This window comes from Hypoxylon trugodes, assembly GCF_022578975.1.
Source record: "Hypoxylon trugodes strain CBS 135444 unplaced genomic scaffold F4822scaffold_10, whole genome shotgun sequence".
NCBI classification, from domain to species: domain Eukaryota; kingdom Fungi; phylum Ascomycota; class Sordariomycetes; order Xylariales; family Hypoxylaceae; genus Hypoxylon; species Hypoxylon trugodes.
In genome coordinates this window covers 1,627,776-1,644,420 of record NW_026250025.1, presented here as the reverse complement: position 1 = coordinate 1,644,420, position 16,645 = coordinate 1,627,776, and the positions used below count along the sequence as shown (strand labels likewise).

The 16,645-nt window shown below is 49.2% G+C and overlaps 7 protein-coding genes across 7 annotated transcripts; 3 read left to right on the top strand and 4 right to left on the bottom strand.

The window, feature by feature from the left end:
- Positions 1-57: 57 nt before the first annotated feature.
- F4822DRAFT_63062 (UV radiation resistance protein and autophagy-related subunit 14-domain-containing protein) lies at positions 58-2,418 on the top strand. The gene has a single exon (XM_051463770.1). The coding sequence runs from the start codon at positions 231-233 to the stop codon at positions 2,085-2,087; it is 1,857 nt and encodes a 618-aa protein (XP_051309961.1). The 5' UTR covers positions 58-230; the 3' UTR covers positions 2,088-2,418.
- F4822DRAFT_63064 (uncharacterized protein) lies at positions 2,419-7,041 on the bottom strand. The gene has a single exon (XM_051463771.1). The coding sequence runs from the start codon at positions 6,786-6,788 to the stop codon at positions 2,751-2,753; it is 4,038 nt and encodes a 1,345-aa protein (XP_051309960.1). The 5' UTR covers positions 6,789-7,041; the 3' UTR covers positions 2,419-2,750.
- A 592-nt stretch (positions 7,042-7,633) lies between these two features.
- F4822DRAFT_63034 (aldolase) lies at positions 7,634-9,050 on the top strand. The gene has a single exon (XM_051463769.1). The coding sequence runs from the start codon at positions 7,932-7,934 to the stop codon at positions 8,874-8,876; it is 945 nt and encodes a 314-aa protein (XP_051309959.1). The 5' UTR covers positions 7,634-7,931; the 3' UTR covers positions 8,877-9,050.
- On the bottom strand, positions 8,964-9,860 carry F4822DRAFT_63019 (NUDIX hydrolase domain-like protein). Its single transcript, XM_051463768.1, has 3 exons — positions 9,589-9,860; positions 9,312-9,517; positions 8,964-9,224 (listed from the first exon to the last, which is right to left on the bottom strand). The coding sequence occupies exons 1-3, from the start codon at positions 9,695-9,697 to the stop codon at positions 9,051-9,053; spliced, it is 489 nt and encodes a 162-aa protein (XP_051309958.1). The 5' UTR covers positions 9,698-9,860; the 3' UTR covers positions 8,964-9,050.
- Positions 9,861-10,051: 191 nt separating this feature from the next.
- On the bottom strand, positions 10,052-11,219 carry F4822DRAFT_434123 (uncharacterized protein; the record flags this gene model as incomplete). Its single annotated transcript, XM_051461951.1, has 2 exons — positions 10,052-10,728; positions 10,796-11,219. 2 exons carry the CDS (start codon positions 11,217-11,219, stop codon positions 10,052-10,054), a joined length of 1,101 nt encoding a protein of 366 aa, XP_051309957.1.
- A 270-nt stretch (positions 11,220-11,489) lies between these two features.
- Positions 11,490-14,091, bottom strand: F4822DRAFT_418931 (deoxyribodipyrimidine photo-lyase). The gene is made up of 2 exons (XM_051459574.1): positions 12,696-14,091; positions 11,490-12,633 (listed from the first exon to the last, which is right to left on the bottom strand). Exons 1-2 carry the CDS (start codon positions 13,916-13,918, stop codon positions 12,084-12,086), a joined length of 1,773 nt encoding a protein of 590 aa, XP_051309956.1. The 5' UTR covers positions 13,919-14,091; the 3' UTR covers positions 11,490-12,083.
- Positions 14,092-15,773: 1,682 nt separating this feature from the next.
- F4822DRAFT_418929 (uncharacterized protein) lies at positions 15,774-16,228 on the top strand. The gene has a single exon (XM_051459573.1). The coding sequence runs from the start codon at positions 15,798-15,800 to the stop codon at positions 16,044-16,046; it is 249 nt and encodes an 82-aa protein (XP_051309955.1). The 5' UTR covers positions 15,774-15,797; the 3' UTR covers positions 16,047-16,228.
- The last annotated feature ends 417 nt before the right edge of the window (positions 16,229-16,645 follow it).

Below are 16,645 nucleotides of genomic sequence, written 5' to 3'. Positions count from 1 at the left end.
GGGACGAGATTACGTACAGTGTGCGCTTATGTAGCGAGCCAAGACATTTAGCCCCAGCCATTATATAATCAAGCTTGATTACTGTGTGTATTACGTAATAAAAGTACCTACTCGGGTACCTGAATAGCTGTAGGTCGCGCCGCCAAAAATTCGTCATCGCCAGATTTATTTCCTACCTTCATCCATGATCTTCCACGTGCGCTCGCTGCCCACGCAGCAGCACATCCATAATGCTGCCACAGAACAGGCGCCTGCGGCATCTTCAAGGAATCCACCTGCGGAATCTAAGTTTCACACGACCACAAGGTAGAGCCGCCGACGATCTAGAAGCGGACCTCCCTTCCAACAAGCTCCAAGCTTTACATGATGGTCCTCCACCACAATTGCATCATGCTCATTCCTCCGAGAGTTTGATACCGACACGAGCCAATGCTCGACGACGTAGCACTACCCTAGCAAACATAAGTCCCATCACACGTCAGAAACAGTTAGAGTACACCATCGAAGGTAGAGCCGCCGACGTGTTCTTCTCGCTGCACTGCAAAGAAGATGAAGACCCGATCTACATCAGCGAAATAGGGGAGCGAGCAATCAACTTCAACTTCCGCTTTTTCGACCTATCCCAAGCCGGACTACCCGTCACGCGGCGATCCCAATTCGTCATCAAAATATGGGCTAAACGACAGCTGTCCTGGAGCTTGCTCCTAACCGAACATGTCGACCTACGCTCCTTGAATTATCTTGGAAGCCTACGAAACCACCACTTCCCCCCAAATTGCCTCGTCTTCCAACTACTCGATGGCTTATACTCCCTCGACCTATCCAGCAAGCGACCCGAACCGAAACAGGCTCCCACCCTTCCCACATCGTCCTACAACGCGTTAATGAAGCTCTCCAACCTCGACACATCCATCCAAGACGCCCTTGCAACCCGCGAAGCCCTCACCGCACAAATAAACTCAATCCTCGAACGCGTACCCCCGGACACCGTTCCCCAAGCCCAAGAATCCGCCTCCCTCGTATCTAAATACGTATCAGCCCAAACCCGCGCTCTCCGCGCCTCCCAAGCCCGAAAAGCCGAGCTCCAGGCCTCAATCGCAACACGACGGACCGCAATCCAAGAAGGCCGAGCCGCACAGGCCAAAGCCGCGGACGACGTCACACACGCGCAATCCAAACTTCCATCCTCACGTACCTTACTAGCAGCTACAAAGGAAAGCATCCACGGCCAACGCCGTCGTATATGCGAAGACCTCGCCCACATCTTCCCGATTACCCCGGTACCCTCAGGCGCGCCTCTCTCCTTCCGAATATGCAACATCCCCCTACCAAACACGGACTACGACCCAACCCTCTCCTCCGCAACCGAAGACGCGTTATCCGCAGGCCTAGGCTACGTAGCGCAACTAACCCACCATCTACAATTCTACCTCTTCGTACCTCTCCCATACCCAATCTCACCCCTCGGTTCGCGGTGTAGTATCCGCGATGATATATCCCTGCTCCCCGATTCCCAACGCGAGTTTCCGCTCTTCCTACGCGGTGGAGCTACAGCGCAGTATAGATTCGATTACGCGTGGTTTTTACTAAATAAAGATATCGAGGCCTTGTGCTCGGCGGCGGGGTTAAAGGTTGTGGATATACGGCATACACTACCGAATCTGAAGTATTTACTTTATGTGTGTAGCGCGGGACGTGATGAAGTGCCGGAGCGTAAACGAGGCGGGGTAAGAGGGCTTTGGGCGGGTAGGTTGACGAAAAGTGGGAGAGGGGGTGTGGATGATGGTGCTAGTGTGAGTACGGCGGGGAGTCGACCTGGGAGCGCGGATAGTGAGGCGAGGGCTGGGGGTGGGAGGCAGAGGGAGGCGCTTATGGGGAGGGTTTCTAGTGGTGGTGGTGTTGGTGCTGCTGCTGCGGATTCTGGTGGTAAGGAGAATGGTATTCCTACGCTAGTCTTTGATGGCCCGTCTCCGTCTTCAGGTTCGGGTTCGGGAGGTGATAGTATAGGCTTGCCGTTCGATGAGGGTGCCACGAAACTTACGTTGCGAACGAAGGGGTTGAGGGAGAATGTTGGAGCACATGCTTAAAGTGACGGGAACTACTTGATAAACAACCGAAGGGAGAGCTTGTAGAAGCTCGATGTAAGAAAAGATGGATCGATTGTTAAGTATTGAGAACATAAGAAGAGATGCGATACCCCCTTCCTCCAGAGGAAAAGAAGAAAAGAAGAAAACTAGGAATTCAACAAAAGAAAGGAGCGAGATGTATACACACTTATCTAGACGATGAAAAGAATGGGGAAGAAATGATCTAGTAATGGACTACCTTAAGATGGGCGGATATTTAAAAAACGTCCTACAACTCGTGACATTCTTCTGTGAACTTATCACAATATTGAGATGTCCCCATCTTTAAGGTGCTATTCAAGCGTTGAAGCATGTTTCCATTCGTCTAACATGAGGCACACTAGCCCCTTATTCCGGATGACTAATCATCTCCATCTTCCCCTATTCTAATCCACATTACTCAACCCCGTGGTTAATTCATATAGTACACTAATCCAAACAACGGGCCTCTACCCGTGCGTCTTCCAAGCTAGGGTATAAGCAGTGATAGCATGTCGACTGTGGTGTCCCGCCCCCCGATTCTGTGATTATAATCCGCAATCCTCAACTCTGTAGTTCTCGGTAGTAGCCCGCTTATCCCATATATACCAGGACACGCATATAACGCAGCATAAGCAGCATTCTTCACCTCCTCTCCCTCTCCCTCTCCCCCGCAGCAAACTTAACACTCTTCCTCCGCTCCGGCACCCCACTCCCACTTCCTCCCCCAGAAACCCCCCCACTACGTCCCGGACTCGAGCTCAAAATCCCCGCCAACAACCCCCCACCACCTCCCAACCCATTACTCCCTCCACTTCCACTCCCCCCAACCCCCCCAATAATCTCCGCGGCGCCAGAAAGCGCCTCCCGGACACTCTCCACAGCCCTACTCTGGGGCACTTCAATACTATCGCCGCGTATAAACGTCGCAGTCGAAGACGGCGTCGTAGCAAGGGATGTAGCAGCACTACTCCCCTTCCTCTCCTTCGCGCGTTTAATACCAACCCCAGAACTACCGATTGATACACTTCCACGGGTATGCTCGCGCACCGCGCGACCTAGTTCTTCGGATCGGGCGGCTGTTGTTTCGTTACGCCATTTACCGGGTAGACACGCGTGGCCGCAGCCATCGAAGGGACAACATCCATCGCTATTAGTCTCGGGGAAGGGACCATCGAGGGGAGTCGTAGGAGATATCGTGGTAGAAGAGGGGGGGTTTGGGGGTGGAGTGATGGGTGCGTGCCAATCTTGCAGACAGTTCGCGTGGCCCCCGTGGGAACACCCGGGGCAGTACCACCACGTTGATAACATAGGTTCATTAAATTTCTCGGATGCTGCTGCTTTGGTAAAGCCTTCGGAAAGGGGTACTATCGGAGGTGAATCTGCCGTCGCGTCGCGGTGTCCGCAGACCGCGCAGGGCGCCATTACGGCACGGCACCGTTCGCATTTCCATATACCAGGGCCATCTGTCTGTGAGTGGTCGATCTCACGTGGTTTGTGACACTGCGAACACGTAAAAACTGCTTGCACGCCAACCTGTGCAGGCGTGAAAACCGACGTGTAATTATCGCCCCAGGTATCAAGACCCTCTGGCCAACCACGGACGCAAAGATTACGCAGGAGAGCGGCTTCGATGAACAATTTCAAATTCATGAGACGGTTATGATGTTGTCGGAGAATAGCCGTCGCTTGGTATGAATCGATAACGTCGTTAGGAACGAGGGGTTTCAGGAGAAGAATCATAGCGGATGCGTTCAAGGCCGAGTGTTTGGACTCGAATGCAAGGGCGCGTGATAGGACATCATATGGATTTATAGGCGGGATAGGCATTTTCGCTTTAGTTTCGGCTGCTATCGGGTGTGGGTAAGGAGGATCATGCTCCCAAGGGAGAAAATCCGTCTCAGTGATATGCGGTGATGGATGATCTTCCGGTGGGTCCGTGACGGAATTTTGTTGGAAGAGTTTTGTTTGTAGAACTAACCCAGGAGTTGAATGTCTCAGAGAAGGACGTTGGTGAAGCTGATGTGATGGCTCGCTATCCACAGTATCACTAGTCGTCTGGGAGGTTTTATAATCATCCGTCAATGTATCGGAGTCCTGCCTTTGTACAGGATGCCTAACTGCATATCTCGTATGTTCGGGGGATCCCTCGATCCGTTTACCCCTAATTCTACTTCCGTACTCCGTGTCGACATCGCCAAAACTCTCGTGATCTGTATCATTTCTTCTAGAAATTCGACTGCCACTGCCGCCTGATGAACTAGTAAGAATCGAAGTTTGTCTGCTGGTGTCTGATAAAGAGAATATCTGTGCGTAGCTTTCTTCCGAATCATGCCTAGCTATGGGTTTTCGTTGTCTGTTCGGAGATCCCGGTCCATAGTCAAGAACCAGCGGACTCTTTCCCCTTGGAACATCGATCGCATTCGGAATATTTCCGATGGCATCTAAATCATAGAAATCGTATCCTTCCGTACTTGATTTCTGGCTTTCATGACTCAGCGTAGAGAGAGATATGGAATTAGTCCTCTTCCGTGGACTAACACTATCCGGTAAGATAGCAGGTGGTAAGTTGAAGCTCTCCATCTCTAAGACGGGGGTCAATACTTTTGAGGCAACGTAATCGTGATAATGATTAGTATCTTCCTTTACAGGTCGAGCTAATGGCGTTGGAACATTAGATTCGCTGTCTATCTCATCAGCAAGTAATGATTTCGATAAATGGCGGCCCTCGAGGGAAGTTATAGAAGGCGGCTTCCTCGGGGTGTCCTCCCCATTAGTCTTGAGTTGCGGTGATATGTCTGCTTTCGAGAATGATAACTTGGTATCGTGGATAGCTTTATCGATGCTAAGGTATGACTTCTCGCGACGCACTAAACGCTGCTCTAAGTGGTATTGAGATCGTCGAGTAAGCAGTAGACTGATAGCGTATGATAGGATACGCCATGTCTGTGCGAGTCGAAACTGGCTGGCACTCTCTGAAGCCCGTGCATATCGCTCAATAATCTTAGTAACCCTGCCATTCAAAGGTCCTCCTCCTTCAGAATGTGGCAGTTCCTGTTCAAGGATTTCCAGGTACTGCCGGGAAAGATAACGATATATATGCGTTTTCGGAGCAGCGGGAATTGGTCCAATCGCCATAACCTGATGAGGTTTAAATGGTCCGGTTACCTTTATCCCCTGTTCTAAAGGAAGAACTTGATCTTCTGCGCCGGTACCGGATGGAGGCGTTGTACTCAAGTTAGTAGTTGAGCGGTTTGCTCGACGCTTGTCAGCTGCACGGCGTTTTGTGCCGAGAAAGCTACCAATTACGTCCTCCTCCGAATCACTACGACTGACGCTGAGCATCTGGCCAGTTGGACTAGAGCTATACGATGAGGTAGGAAGTCCTTGATGCGCCATAATCATCGGGCGGGGTCGGGATAACTCTATCCTTTCCTCAAGGAACATGAGCGCTTCTCCTCGAGAGGAAAAGGCAAGATTTGAAAGTGGCTGACGATCTATAACTCTCGGAGCGAATGCAATATCGCATTGAGAGAAACCATCGGGACCAGCAGTCCATAGTAAATCCTGATCGTGCCAGAGTAAAGCGCCAGGTGCGTTATCGAATATGTCGATTTCCTTATAAGGCATTGTTGGACGTGCTAGATCCCAGATATGCACCGAGCTAATGCCGTGTTCTTTGGCATGTGCACCTCCACCATATGACACAGCAACTTGGGCAGCTCGACGTCCTTGCGCAGTAGCAGACCAAAGACCGGGCCTCCAAGCCACAGATGTGACTGGCGCCGGAGCGCTGATCGTCCACTTGGGCTTTTGCCTCTTCCCAGCATTTCCAGACAAATCCCAAACATAGCATTTACTATCCAGCCCAGCGCTAATTAAATGGTCACCATCGGCGTGCCATGAGATCGAAGAAGCTCCCTTCTGAGTATCATGAGCATTAATTTTTAGAATCGGCGCAGAAGCCTTTCGAATATCCCATTTCAATACGACACCGGAATCCGTAGCGCAAGCGAAAACGAAACCATCTTTTGGCGACCACTTGACATCACTAACTCCATCGGCATTGCAGCGGAAAGCCTGGACTGTTCGGAATGTTGGGCCGGTTCGACTAGGTATCGGTGCTTTCACATCAAAACAGCGCACGGTCCCATCTTGACTTCCCGACAACAGCAACGTTCCTCGATGGGGGTTAAAATCGAGTACATTAATCTGTCGCGAGTCCTCCCTAATCTGTATAGTCTCGAGTCCAGCTCCTAATCCCAAACGACTTATATCATACATAAATATTTTCCCATTTGCGCAAGCGGTAAATATGCATAGGTCACTGCCGTGGTTTGATGCTAATTTGACATCTTTTATAGATAGTTGGTCGGATGCTAAACTTGCAGCGTTGCTTTTATTCGCAATAACGGCGCGGATGTCGAAGCCCTCTTTAATTTGCAATCCATCGAAGTGAATTGTCTTGAGAATATGGCGACCACCCAACACAGCAGTCTGGCCATCGGGAGACCTGTCAAGGCAGGCTACGGGTGCTGCGGAAGAGTAAATCGCGTCTTGAGAGGCATTAGGTCGGAAGGATTGTGGGACGGGCGAGCTCGTAACACCGAGATTTCCATCATGAGGGGTATTTGGGTTCTGTCGGCCGAGTAATCTCCTCACAATTTTATTTTGGTTATACATGTCGTCAATGGCGCGCGCGTCGCTTGGCCACTGCAGATATGCGAATTAGTAGTGGTAGCTTCATGGTCCTCTTCGATAGAGGACCACAGTAAGTCAAATCAACCCATAGATAGATTGCTTAAATGTGATGTCTATTATTCATCGAAGGCGACAAGTAGGGGTATTGAATAAAAGTTATTAAGTCGCACTACCTGGGCGCGACGAGGCACGACGAACAAACGAGCAAGGGTTTGTATAAAGTATAAAGATGTACAATTGATCCAGAGCAGATGATGCGCAGAATGCATGGCTCCATCTAATGCAAGAATTGTGCATGTGCATAAGCAGGGCTTTATCGGTGCTTATCGATAGGTTATTACATAATATTTTCTTCACTTCAAATCCCCATTCGATCCCCGGAACCCACCTGCAACTTGAACCCTCAACGCAACCCCTACCAAAGTCTCATGATCAAATTGAGAAATAGAATCTTTCCGATTTGTTCAACTAACATGCTAACTCCTCAGAAAGAAGAAGTCAAAATATCTCACGATTTCCTCGCCCTATAGCGCTTGAGTGTTTGGGTACACTTGAATTCAAGATCGCGATTCCAGCGTACCCAATATGACCAACCCCAAATATAATACTCGTACTTTTACGCAAGCTTAAGATATCAAAGATCGTCGATTTCAATATTTATGACAAAACAATAATGATACCATAGTCTCGAGTACTAGAGATCAATGTCTTCCGGGAAGGTCCAGGCGATCCTCCCGCTCCAAACCCACCTAAATGCAGCAGTATTCGGAACGATTACCCGCTCATTATGACCGCTAAAGCAGAGACTAGCCCCGATTCAAGGTTTATTATCTTCGTATGATAATATTTTGATGATACTCGCGAATTCTAGCAAGATAATCCAAGGTTATTGTAGATATTTTGAATGGATTTCTCGATTTCTCGGAAGTCTTAGGATCCTCTTATGCCGAGAGCGGACTGCCAAGGTCGGCCTAAATGTACCGAACTAGCCCAACCGACGACCCCACGTCCCCGAATCGGGACTATATTATAGGCATCACCAGCATCAATCAACTAGCAGGTTATAAAATATTAATATATTAAAATAGAAAGAAGAAAGGAAGGATTTCCTAAAATAGATTCGCAATGTCGTTTCCGAAAGTTCCTCCAAGCGGCATCTGGACGCCAGCAGTTACCTTTTTCGACCCAAAGACCGATACATTAGACACAGAATCTCAAGCAACATACTATTCCTATCTCTCCAAAACCGGTCTTGCTGGTCTTGTAATTCTAGGAACCAATGCCGAAACTTTCCTACTTACCCGCGAGGAGCGGAAGACATTGCTACAAACGGCCCGTCAAGCAGTCGGGCCATCCTTCCCAATCATGGCGGGCTGTGGTGGTCACTCCACACGCCAAGTTCTAGAATTCATCGTCGATGCAGCAGAGGCCGGTGCCAACTACGTCCTTGTGTTGCCGCCGGGCTACTTCGGGAAAGCAACCACTCAGGCCGTCATCGAGAACTTCTACGCTGACATCGCCAACGAGAGTCCTCTTCCCGTCGTGCTGTACAACTTCCCCGGCGTCTGCAACGGGGTTGATTTAGACTCCGCGACTATCGCGAAGCTGGCGAATCAGCACAGCAACATCGTAGGTGTGAAACTGACCTGCGGCTCCGTGGCAAAGATCACGCGCCTCGCTGCCGAGTTGCCATCGGAGCGTTTCGCAACTTTCGGAGGCCAGTCCGATTTCTTGATCGGAGGTCTGAGTGTGGGCTCCGCGGGATGTATCGCTGCGTTCGGGAATGTGTTCCCTAAGAGCATCGTCCAGATCTACAAGTTATACAAGGAAGGGAAGTACCAGGAAGCGCTAGCATTACATCAGAAAGCTGCATTGGCTGAACAGCCCTGTAAGGCCGGTATTGCCGCAACGAAGTATGCGGCGGCAATTCATACGGCGAAGGCGGCGGGTATTGAGGGTGCAGTGGAGAAATTGAAGCCGAGACGCCCTTATATCGAGCCTACTGATGCGGCGAAGCAGAATATTGCAGCGCAGATGGCGGAGCTGGCGGTGATTGAGAATAATCTATAATACCAATCAAGACAGCGGCGCATTCTCGCTGGTGATTGAAGATAGATAGTGGTGTCGTGGAGTCAATATTCAGAAAGATTTAGAGCGGTGCTAATAATTGGCGTGATACCAAGACGTTCATCCATGTCAATAACCACGATCTATCTTCATAATAAATTCTATAACAGGTAGTCCTCACAGCATGAAAGAATCCAACTGCGGATAATTCCGAGCCAGCTCTAAGATAGGCATGAAGCACTTATTATTAGCCCACTCCGGCGTCACCTCGTCACCGTGATGTTCACACCACCGCTTCACATCGTCCCATGGTATCCAATGCCAACTTTCGCATTTCTCCGGTTCCAAGATCTAGACTCCTATTAGTACCATGGCTTCATACTCAACTAGCACCAAGTAAACTAAAGAAAAGGAGGGGGCAATAAAAAGTAACCTCACCACCGGCTGGTCCTCCTCATTCTCCCGCTCACACATCACAAACACCGTGACATAGTGTTTCGTCTGCGGATCAAATATCGCATTCGTTACGGCTGCTACTCTGAGCCCCTTGACTTTTAGTCCCGTCTCTTCAAGCGTTTCGCGCTCGGCGCATGCTATTAGTGTTTCTCCCATTTCTAGGTGGCCGCCGGGGAATTGCCAAGTACCTAGTGCGATTATTAGCCATCCACACGAAAAGGGGTTGTTGAAAAAGAGGATCGGAAGAAGGGAGACGTACCACCACCGTGATTCCCCTTCCGCTTCCCCATGACAAACCGACCCTGTGCATCGCGGATCAGCGCCGCGACACCAACGCGTGGGTGGTAGGGGGGTGAAGTCGTAGCCATGATTTAGGGGTACTATATCCCCTCCGAACCAATGTCCTAATAATTGTCGCGGTGCCTGGCGCGCTAGCTGACTCTTCTATGATATTGTTGTTGTTACATAAGTTTGTGTGCAGGTGCGCCGAAAGCGGATCGGAGTTGTAAGCCGGCTAACTTTCGGAGGTTATCCGAAAATTGGACAGTGTGGCATTGCGGAAAACACGGTGTTCTCCTCTGATGGCGAATAGGGGTTACAAGTTTCGGCAAAGTTCCGAAGGATATCATCTTGCTATATGTATGTACAATTCTATACCAGCCATCGAGATGTTAGCTTCCTAATAGTGCAGCTAGATTAATCTACTAGAATCCAAGCAAAACTCATAGCTTCGGCTCTCTTGATGCATTCTCCAATCTCCTCTCTTCTTCAAGCACTTCCTTTCTACCCCTAACCTCAACATCTCTAGCTACCCCTTTCGCGAAATTCACCAATACAACTCTTTCCCAATCACCACCTCTATCACTTCCCTTGAGCTCCGGACCGGGTTTATCAAGTGCTAATATAGACCTCTTATCACTCGACCGAATACCTAGGACTGTCGGACTAATCACCTTCTCCGCCCACGGGATGCGAGCCGTCGGATGTTCCGCCGCGCTCGGTTCATTCGCCGTCGGTACTTCCGATAGGAAGTCCTTCAACTTATCCCTCTGTGCTCTATAATACTCCACCAATTCCCTTGAACCTAACGAACCTTCCGGCGGCCCGGTTAGAAACTGCGAAAGCAAGTGCAGCAAAAAACATTGCGGCGGGAACATAATAATTTCACGCTGTCGTTGTTTCTCCAGCCAAGTGCTAGGGGTATCGAAACGTGCAGCCGTAATCTCGACGTCGCCGTCGGGCGTTGGGACATGGGCTTCAGATTGCGCGGTTGATATAGCGGGGTCGGTATTATTTCCGCTATTATTTGACAGCGGTAGCATGTAAATATACATCTGCGTAGTAAACCGGCTCATGCGGCCGAGCGGCGTGATCCATCTCGTAAAAGGTATGAGATTATCTATATGGCGTTTAGTTCCCGATTTTCCGGATAACTTCCGACGGATCCATCCGAAAAAAAAAATTACCTGTATCCGCGACTCCACCAACACTCTCAAGCCATTCGACGAAGCGGACTTCATTCTTGTAAATAGACTTTCGGGCCTTATCCCGATCGGCGTTAGATACATTCGAGAGTTCCCCATCTCCACCCTTTTCCCGCGCAATCAAAATCCCGCTTTCTTCGAACGTCTCTCGGATCGCTCCGAGCTGATAAGCTAGCGAGTCCGTATGCCGATCGGCACTATCCGCCGTCGGAATACTTCCGTCGTGGAATTCGGATAGATTGCCGCCGGGGAATACATGGGCCTCTGGAAATACGGATGATGTCCGCACTCTGTGTAGTAATAACACTTCGTTTTCGGGGGAGAGGAGGATGACGCTTGCGCTGGGGCGTGGTGTCCCTACTTCCTTTTTGGCGGGTTCTGCTGGTGTCTGCATCTTTTGGGGCATTGTGAGGGTTCTGGTGGAATACATGTAACGACTTTTATATACTATGGAACATAATGCGGTGCTTGGCGATTGGTGGTAGCTTTCGCACGCTTTCGGAGATACTCCGATGGCCCGCACAGAGTGAGATGAGATTAATCGGATGGATCCGATCAATTGAAAAGGACCTCCACGTAGGTAAAGAGTAGACCGCCGTGATGCGATGTTCCTTATTGATATAACCAGTGAATTCGAAACACTCAATGGCATTTTTTATTACATTAATTGAACCAAGAAGGTCATGTGTGAGGAGAACGGAATCAGGTGAGCGATCAAGTTGGCGATGCCGAGGTTCATTAGATCTCCATAGCTATTAGGTAATCAAGTGATCGCCTACAACTCCCCTAGAAGGAATTGGGACAGCGCCTACGCTCCGCTATTCTTTCTCAATCGACGCCATGAGAGTTCATAATTTCTAGCACCACGACAGTTACACTCATTGTCACGACGAAAACTATATATAGGTACAATTACTCTAAGATTATCTCTTTGATGAACTATTCCCTTTTCTCTCATTAGGTAAACTTGAATATCCAGAAAGGAGTCCATACCCGATGCCGAAGGAAATTACAGGCTTAGGGCATTAGCGGAACTCCCCTAAGCTCTGCTACAATATTTGGACCCTGTCGTTGTTCCCTCAATTTCATGATATAGCGACGAGTCGAGACATTTCAGCACGCGGTCTTAAAATGATTCAATATAGACTTAGATGAAAACCGCAAACATAATTGTTCCAAAAGCACCGTCAGAAACTAACGCCTCGAACCGATCCCTGTCCCCTACAAAAGTGATCCGATGGATATTTCGACAAAATAATTCAATCTAAGATCATGGCTTGTCCCCATCAATGCCCGCCTTATACGCTTTAAGCGCCCGGTCCCTGCTCTCCTTATGATTCGCAATCGGCTCGGGGTATCCCGCCTTTTTAGCCTCCGCCGCAGCGCCCCGATTATACGGATCATGAATAGCTTTCCCCTTAATCCCACTAAGCTCCGGTATCCACTTACGGATATAGTCACCGTCGGGATCGAATTTCTCACTCTGAAGCAAAGGGTTGAAGATGCGAAAGTACGGCTGCGGATCAACGCCGACGGACGCGCTAAAGCCCCATCCGCCGTTATTGGATGCGAAGTCGCCGTCAATGAGATTCTCCATGAAGAATCGTTCGCCCATACGCCAATCCAGTAGTAGATCCTTGCATAGGAAGGAGGCCACGACCATTCGGCATCGGTTATGCATCCACCCAATGCCTTGGACCTGTCGCATCGCGGCATCGACCATTGGGAAGCCGGTACGTCCTTGACACCATGCCTCGAAATGTGCCGAATTATAAGACCATTCAATATTAGAGTATTCGGGTTTAAACGGTTTGTTCATGCTGTGATTCGTTAGCACGACATTCTTATTGAGGAATGGAGACATAAATGCGCTCGGACTTACCATATATAAGGCCAATGAACCAAAACATGCTTATAAAAATCCCGCCAGGCAACTTCGCTGATCCAAGCTTGGATTCCCTCAACCCCTGCATCCAGCTTCTTTGTCTTATTCCTATCTCTCGCAGTACGCACCGCAGTCCTCGCGCACAGAGTTCCAGCCGCTAGATGGACTGATATTGAGGACGTCGCCGCCTCGGAAGGGAAGTTACGCTTTTTTCCGTACTGTGCGATTTTCTCCTCGCAGAATTTGTCAAGCCTATCCATAGCTTCGCGTTCACCTGCGGGCCAAGTAGCACCGAATCTCTTCGCATCTTCTTCAGACAACCGCTTGTTTTCCGGTACATCTGGTATCTCGTAATCGAATAGCGCAGCCACCTTCTCACGGGCATCGGGCGGATTCTTCGCCGGAGGATCAAAGGGGCTAAGAAGTTCTGGATTTGCATGGATATGCGCGACCCAAGCCCGGAACCACGGCGAGTAAACCGCATACTGCTTCCCAGTACCCGTATGCAATGCACCCGGCGCTACAATACACGTATCGTGAAATGGCATCATAGCCAACCCCTTCTCCGCGCACAATCCCACCATCTTAGCCTCCCTCCTCAATTCATCGACCTCGTACTCGATATTAGCGTATAAATGATTCGCGCCCCATTCCTGCATGAAATCGACGATACGTTCAGGTATATCCTTCCTTTTCGCCACAGTCTCAACATACAACGGAATATCCAACTCCACCAAATCCGCCTTTAGCGCGTGCAAAGTACGGATCATAAAATCTACACGCACGGGCGCCGTAAAATGCGCCTCGAGGTCCTCGGGACTCACGATGTACACACATATCAACGGCACGCCCGCTTCTTGCGCTTTCTGGCTCGCCTCCCATAATGCGCGGTTGTCAGTTGTTCGCAGATCCATCTTGAACCAATGTATCACTGCTTCACCGACTTGTATATCCTTACGCGCTGACGCTGTTTCTTCTAGCGCGGCTTCGAGTTGCTCGATGGGTCGCGGGAGTGTGTTGTCGTTGTATGCTTGCGCGCGCGCATTACTCATTTCTGGAGGGTAGTATTTGCGTAGTACGATGCCGTGTTCTTCGGCCTCAGCTGCGAAATGGTGTGGTTCTCGTAGCGGGTCAGATGATGCGTTTTCGATTTTGGGTTTTTTGTTTGGTGTTTCGTCGGCGCTTGTGACTCTTTGCTTCGCGGTTCTTTTGGGCGGCATTTTGGAATAATTTTTTAATTGGAACTGTAATTGCAATTGAAATATCGGTTTCGTACAACGGACTCGCTTTACAACTAAAAGCGGGCGACTAGACGTGACTGATTTATACTAGCAACAAGCAATACGATTCAACGAGGAGCAAAGCATTAAACTGGGCTAAATAAAAATGTCGGAATAAGATACGAGTCAGAAACGTTCCCGAGGGGAAAAAACACTATTTTATGTTTATTTTCTTTGGATTTTGCTTTTTCGTACATTACACCCCCCTCTAGATAACGACACCCTTTGACACGCTCATACGTCATCGTGGATGCGAGATCGATCTAAAAACGGCAATCGATCTAGATCCCGGGGTGCAGATTATCAGCCCTACGGAGGTACCCAAGTACCTCCGTGGTAAACCCCCTAAATCCTAAAACGACGACGGTGATCCACGGACTATTTGTGTGCTCGTCCTTCGCAACCTGTTTCCGACTTTTTATATTGAATGCCAGGCGCTCGTTAGCGGCGGGTTTTCCCTGGTTGTGAAAGATTGAAGCGATTGGATTGTAGATATCTACATGCATTCATTGACATGCATATATCGGTATGGTTGAAGTTGTCAGTGAATACTTTATCGCGTGCAAAAATACGGCCTACTGCGCTATGTGCCGTACCGGATTACGTTCAAGATACGTAGCATCAATATTATGGATAATCGAAATAATGTATATGAAAATTCATATCGTTTCGTGCAAGGTTGGGTGACCTATACCATATGCAATAGGCACCTCAAAAATATCAGTGGCAAACTTCGAGTGTGATAAAAGTGAGTAAGAGGTAGGACGAACATGTAAAAGATTAAAAAAAAAAAAAAAAAGAATGGAAATTGAAGAATCAGAGCTTAATACCCCCAGGACCCTCATAAAGCGGACAACTGATGGTTTGGAGTACCGCACAAGGTAAGACGCCGAAGTATCAAGGGTTAAACAGTTGTCCACCATCTTTTTCAGCTCCAGCCGGAAAGGAGTAGCGCGCAACCTGGGGATCGAACCCAGAGCCTTTAACAAGGCTTAGCTCATACATAGTATCTAACCACTTGACCAAGTGTCTCTTCAATCGTTAGAGACATAGTATTTATTTGTCATTATATACCTATCATAAGACTAACCATGTGGGGGGAGGGGGGGGTTGAACATGCACAAAGAGAGCGCAGGTAGTTGCTACAGGGATTACTTTATACATGCATCAATAATCTCTTTGTCTGAAGAGCTACTTTGTCTTCATGTCGGCAATAGGAGTCCCTTGCGGCGATAGGGGAATCTCCTAAAACTTCCTACGATGTACCGCTCTCTACTTAGGTAACCTAGAGTACCGATATTGAACATGCTCAATTCACCACTGGCTTTCTATCAGGCCCCTTGCACATTAACTGTGTGGGTTAGGAGGTGAGTAGCCACTTCTGATAAGGGATCATGCAGAGCTGTTAGAGCATAGTTCATAAAGGTAGTTACTTGGATTGAGTATTTGCAAACTTGAGCTGGCGCGTGCGGTCTGGTGTCAAGGAAGTACGATTAGACGCTCCTGCCATACGGTGTAGTAATTCCCACCAGGCTCCACCTCGCTTTTTATAACTGTGTTGCTATACATCTCCAGAACTTTAGTGCTCCGTAACGGTCCTCTCCTGTCAGAAACATCTACAATTCTCTGCTTCTTCAATCAAACAACCCCTATTCCACATTGAGGAAAAATACTACCACCATATCTACACAGGCAAATAGCACCAGCTACATCAGGAACCTTTTCTCTTATTCATCTACGGATATTAGCTTCGACGTATCAGCTCGTCGCCATGCCAGGACGCTAGTCTAAACTCGTCGCCTTCCTCCCCCGCGCGGGTATGATTCATTCGCGCGGTCCCTGGATACTAGGTGGCAGGCGCAGAGACATCAATGTAAAGAAGGCCCTCGAGGGCGCCGGCATCATCCCACCGGGCAAAGCGCCCAATACCGAGTCACGTCACGCCGTCGACCAAGAACTCGCCGATATGTTCATCACCGCCGCCAACCCCGAAATCATAGCCGAGTTGAAGGCACACGGTGTCGTCGCTTTCGTCAAGAAACTGCGGCTCTCCATGAACTGGACGTGACAAGTCGACTCGGCGGTGTTCGTTCGACTCGTCAAGTTGCTCATCGAAGCTTATGAGGTCTTGGCTCGAGACCCGGGTCAGCGCCCGCCTTTCAACGAGGCTGAGTATTCTGCTACCGCGAAGTCCATTAAAGAATTCCTCTTGGGGCAGGTGAGCATTGGGTCGACGATTGGACTGATAATTACTACGCGTGGGTTGAGGCGGGAGAGAGGGACAATAAGAATAGGGGCAAGAAAAAGGACGGGGGCCGGGATCATACCGTCGACGAGGGAAGCGATGATCAGGATGAGGAGGAAGCTGCCTAAATTGTGCCTACAAGATATGGACAAAGTACTGAATTAGGTTGTTGAGTTGAGATAGTTGATTCTGCGAGCTTGCTGCTCGTAATGACTTAGAGTTGGTAGTCATTCGCATTTCTTAAAGTTGCGTTAATATTTCCTACCTTACGAATTCCATCCTTATAATTTCCTTCGGTATTAATTTTTTGGAGGGGGGGGATGGGGGATGTGTAGCCTGGCGAAGCTGTGGTCGCTGACCGAACTGCCGAGACCATCCGGACCGATAGCCCCACCTGCGGCTCCTGTTCGCCGTTAAGACTC

Excerpts from the sequence above, each read along its gene's own strand:
- F4822DRAFT_63062 (XM_051463770.1), top strand. The coding sequence starts at position 231 with ATGCTGCCACAGAACAGGCGCCTGCGGCATCTTCAAGGAATCCACCTG.
- F4822DRAFT_63064 (XM_051463771.1), bottom strand. The coding sequence starts at position 6,788 with ATGTATAACCAAAATAAAATTGTGAGGAGATTACTCGGCCGACAGAAC.
- F4822DRAFT_63034 (XM_051463769.1), top strand. The coding sequence starts at position 7,932 with ATGTCGTTTCCGAAAGTTCCTCCAAGCGGCATCTGGACGCCAGCAGTT.
- F4822DRAFT_63019 (XM_051463768.1), bottom strand. The coding sequence starts at position 9,697 with ATGGCTACGACTTCACCCCCCTACCACCCACGCGTTGGTGTCGCGGCG. Across the intron at positions 9,518-9,588 it reads GAAGGGGAATCACGGTGGTG|GTACTTGGCAATTCCCCGGC; the intron begins GTACGTCTCCCT and ends TAATCGCACTAG. Across the intron at positions 9,225-9,311 it reads ATGAGGAGGACCAGCCGGTG|ATCTTGGAACCGGAGAAATG; the intron begins GTGAGGTTACTT and ends ATAGGAGTCTAG.
- F4822DRAFT_418931 (XM_051459574.1), bottom strand. The coding sequence starts at position 13,918 with ATGCCGCCCAAAAGAACCGCGAAGCAAAGAGTCACAAGCGCCGACGAA. Across the intron at positions 12,634-12,695 it reads GTTCATTGGCCTTATATATG|CATGAACAAACCGTTTAAAC; the intron begins GTAAGTCCGAGC and ends AACGAATCACAG.
- F4822DRAFT_418929 (XM_051459573.1), top strand. The coding sequence starts at position 15,798 with ATGATTCATTCGCGCGGTCCCTGGATACTAGGTGGCAGGCGCAGAGAC.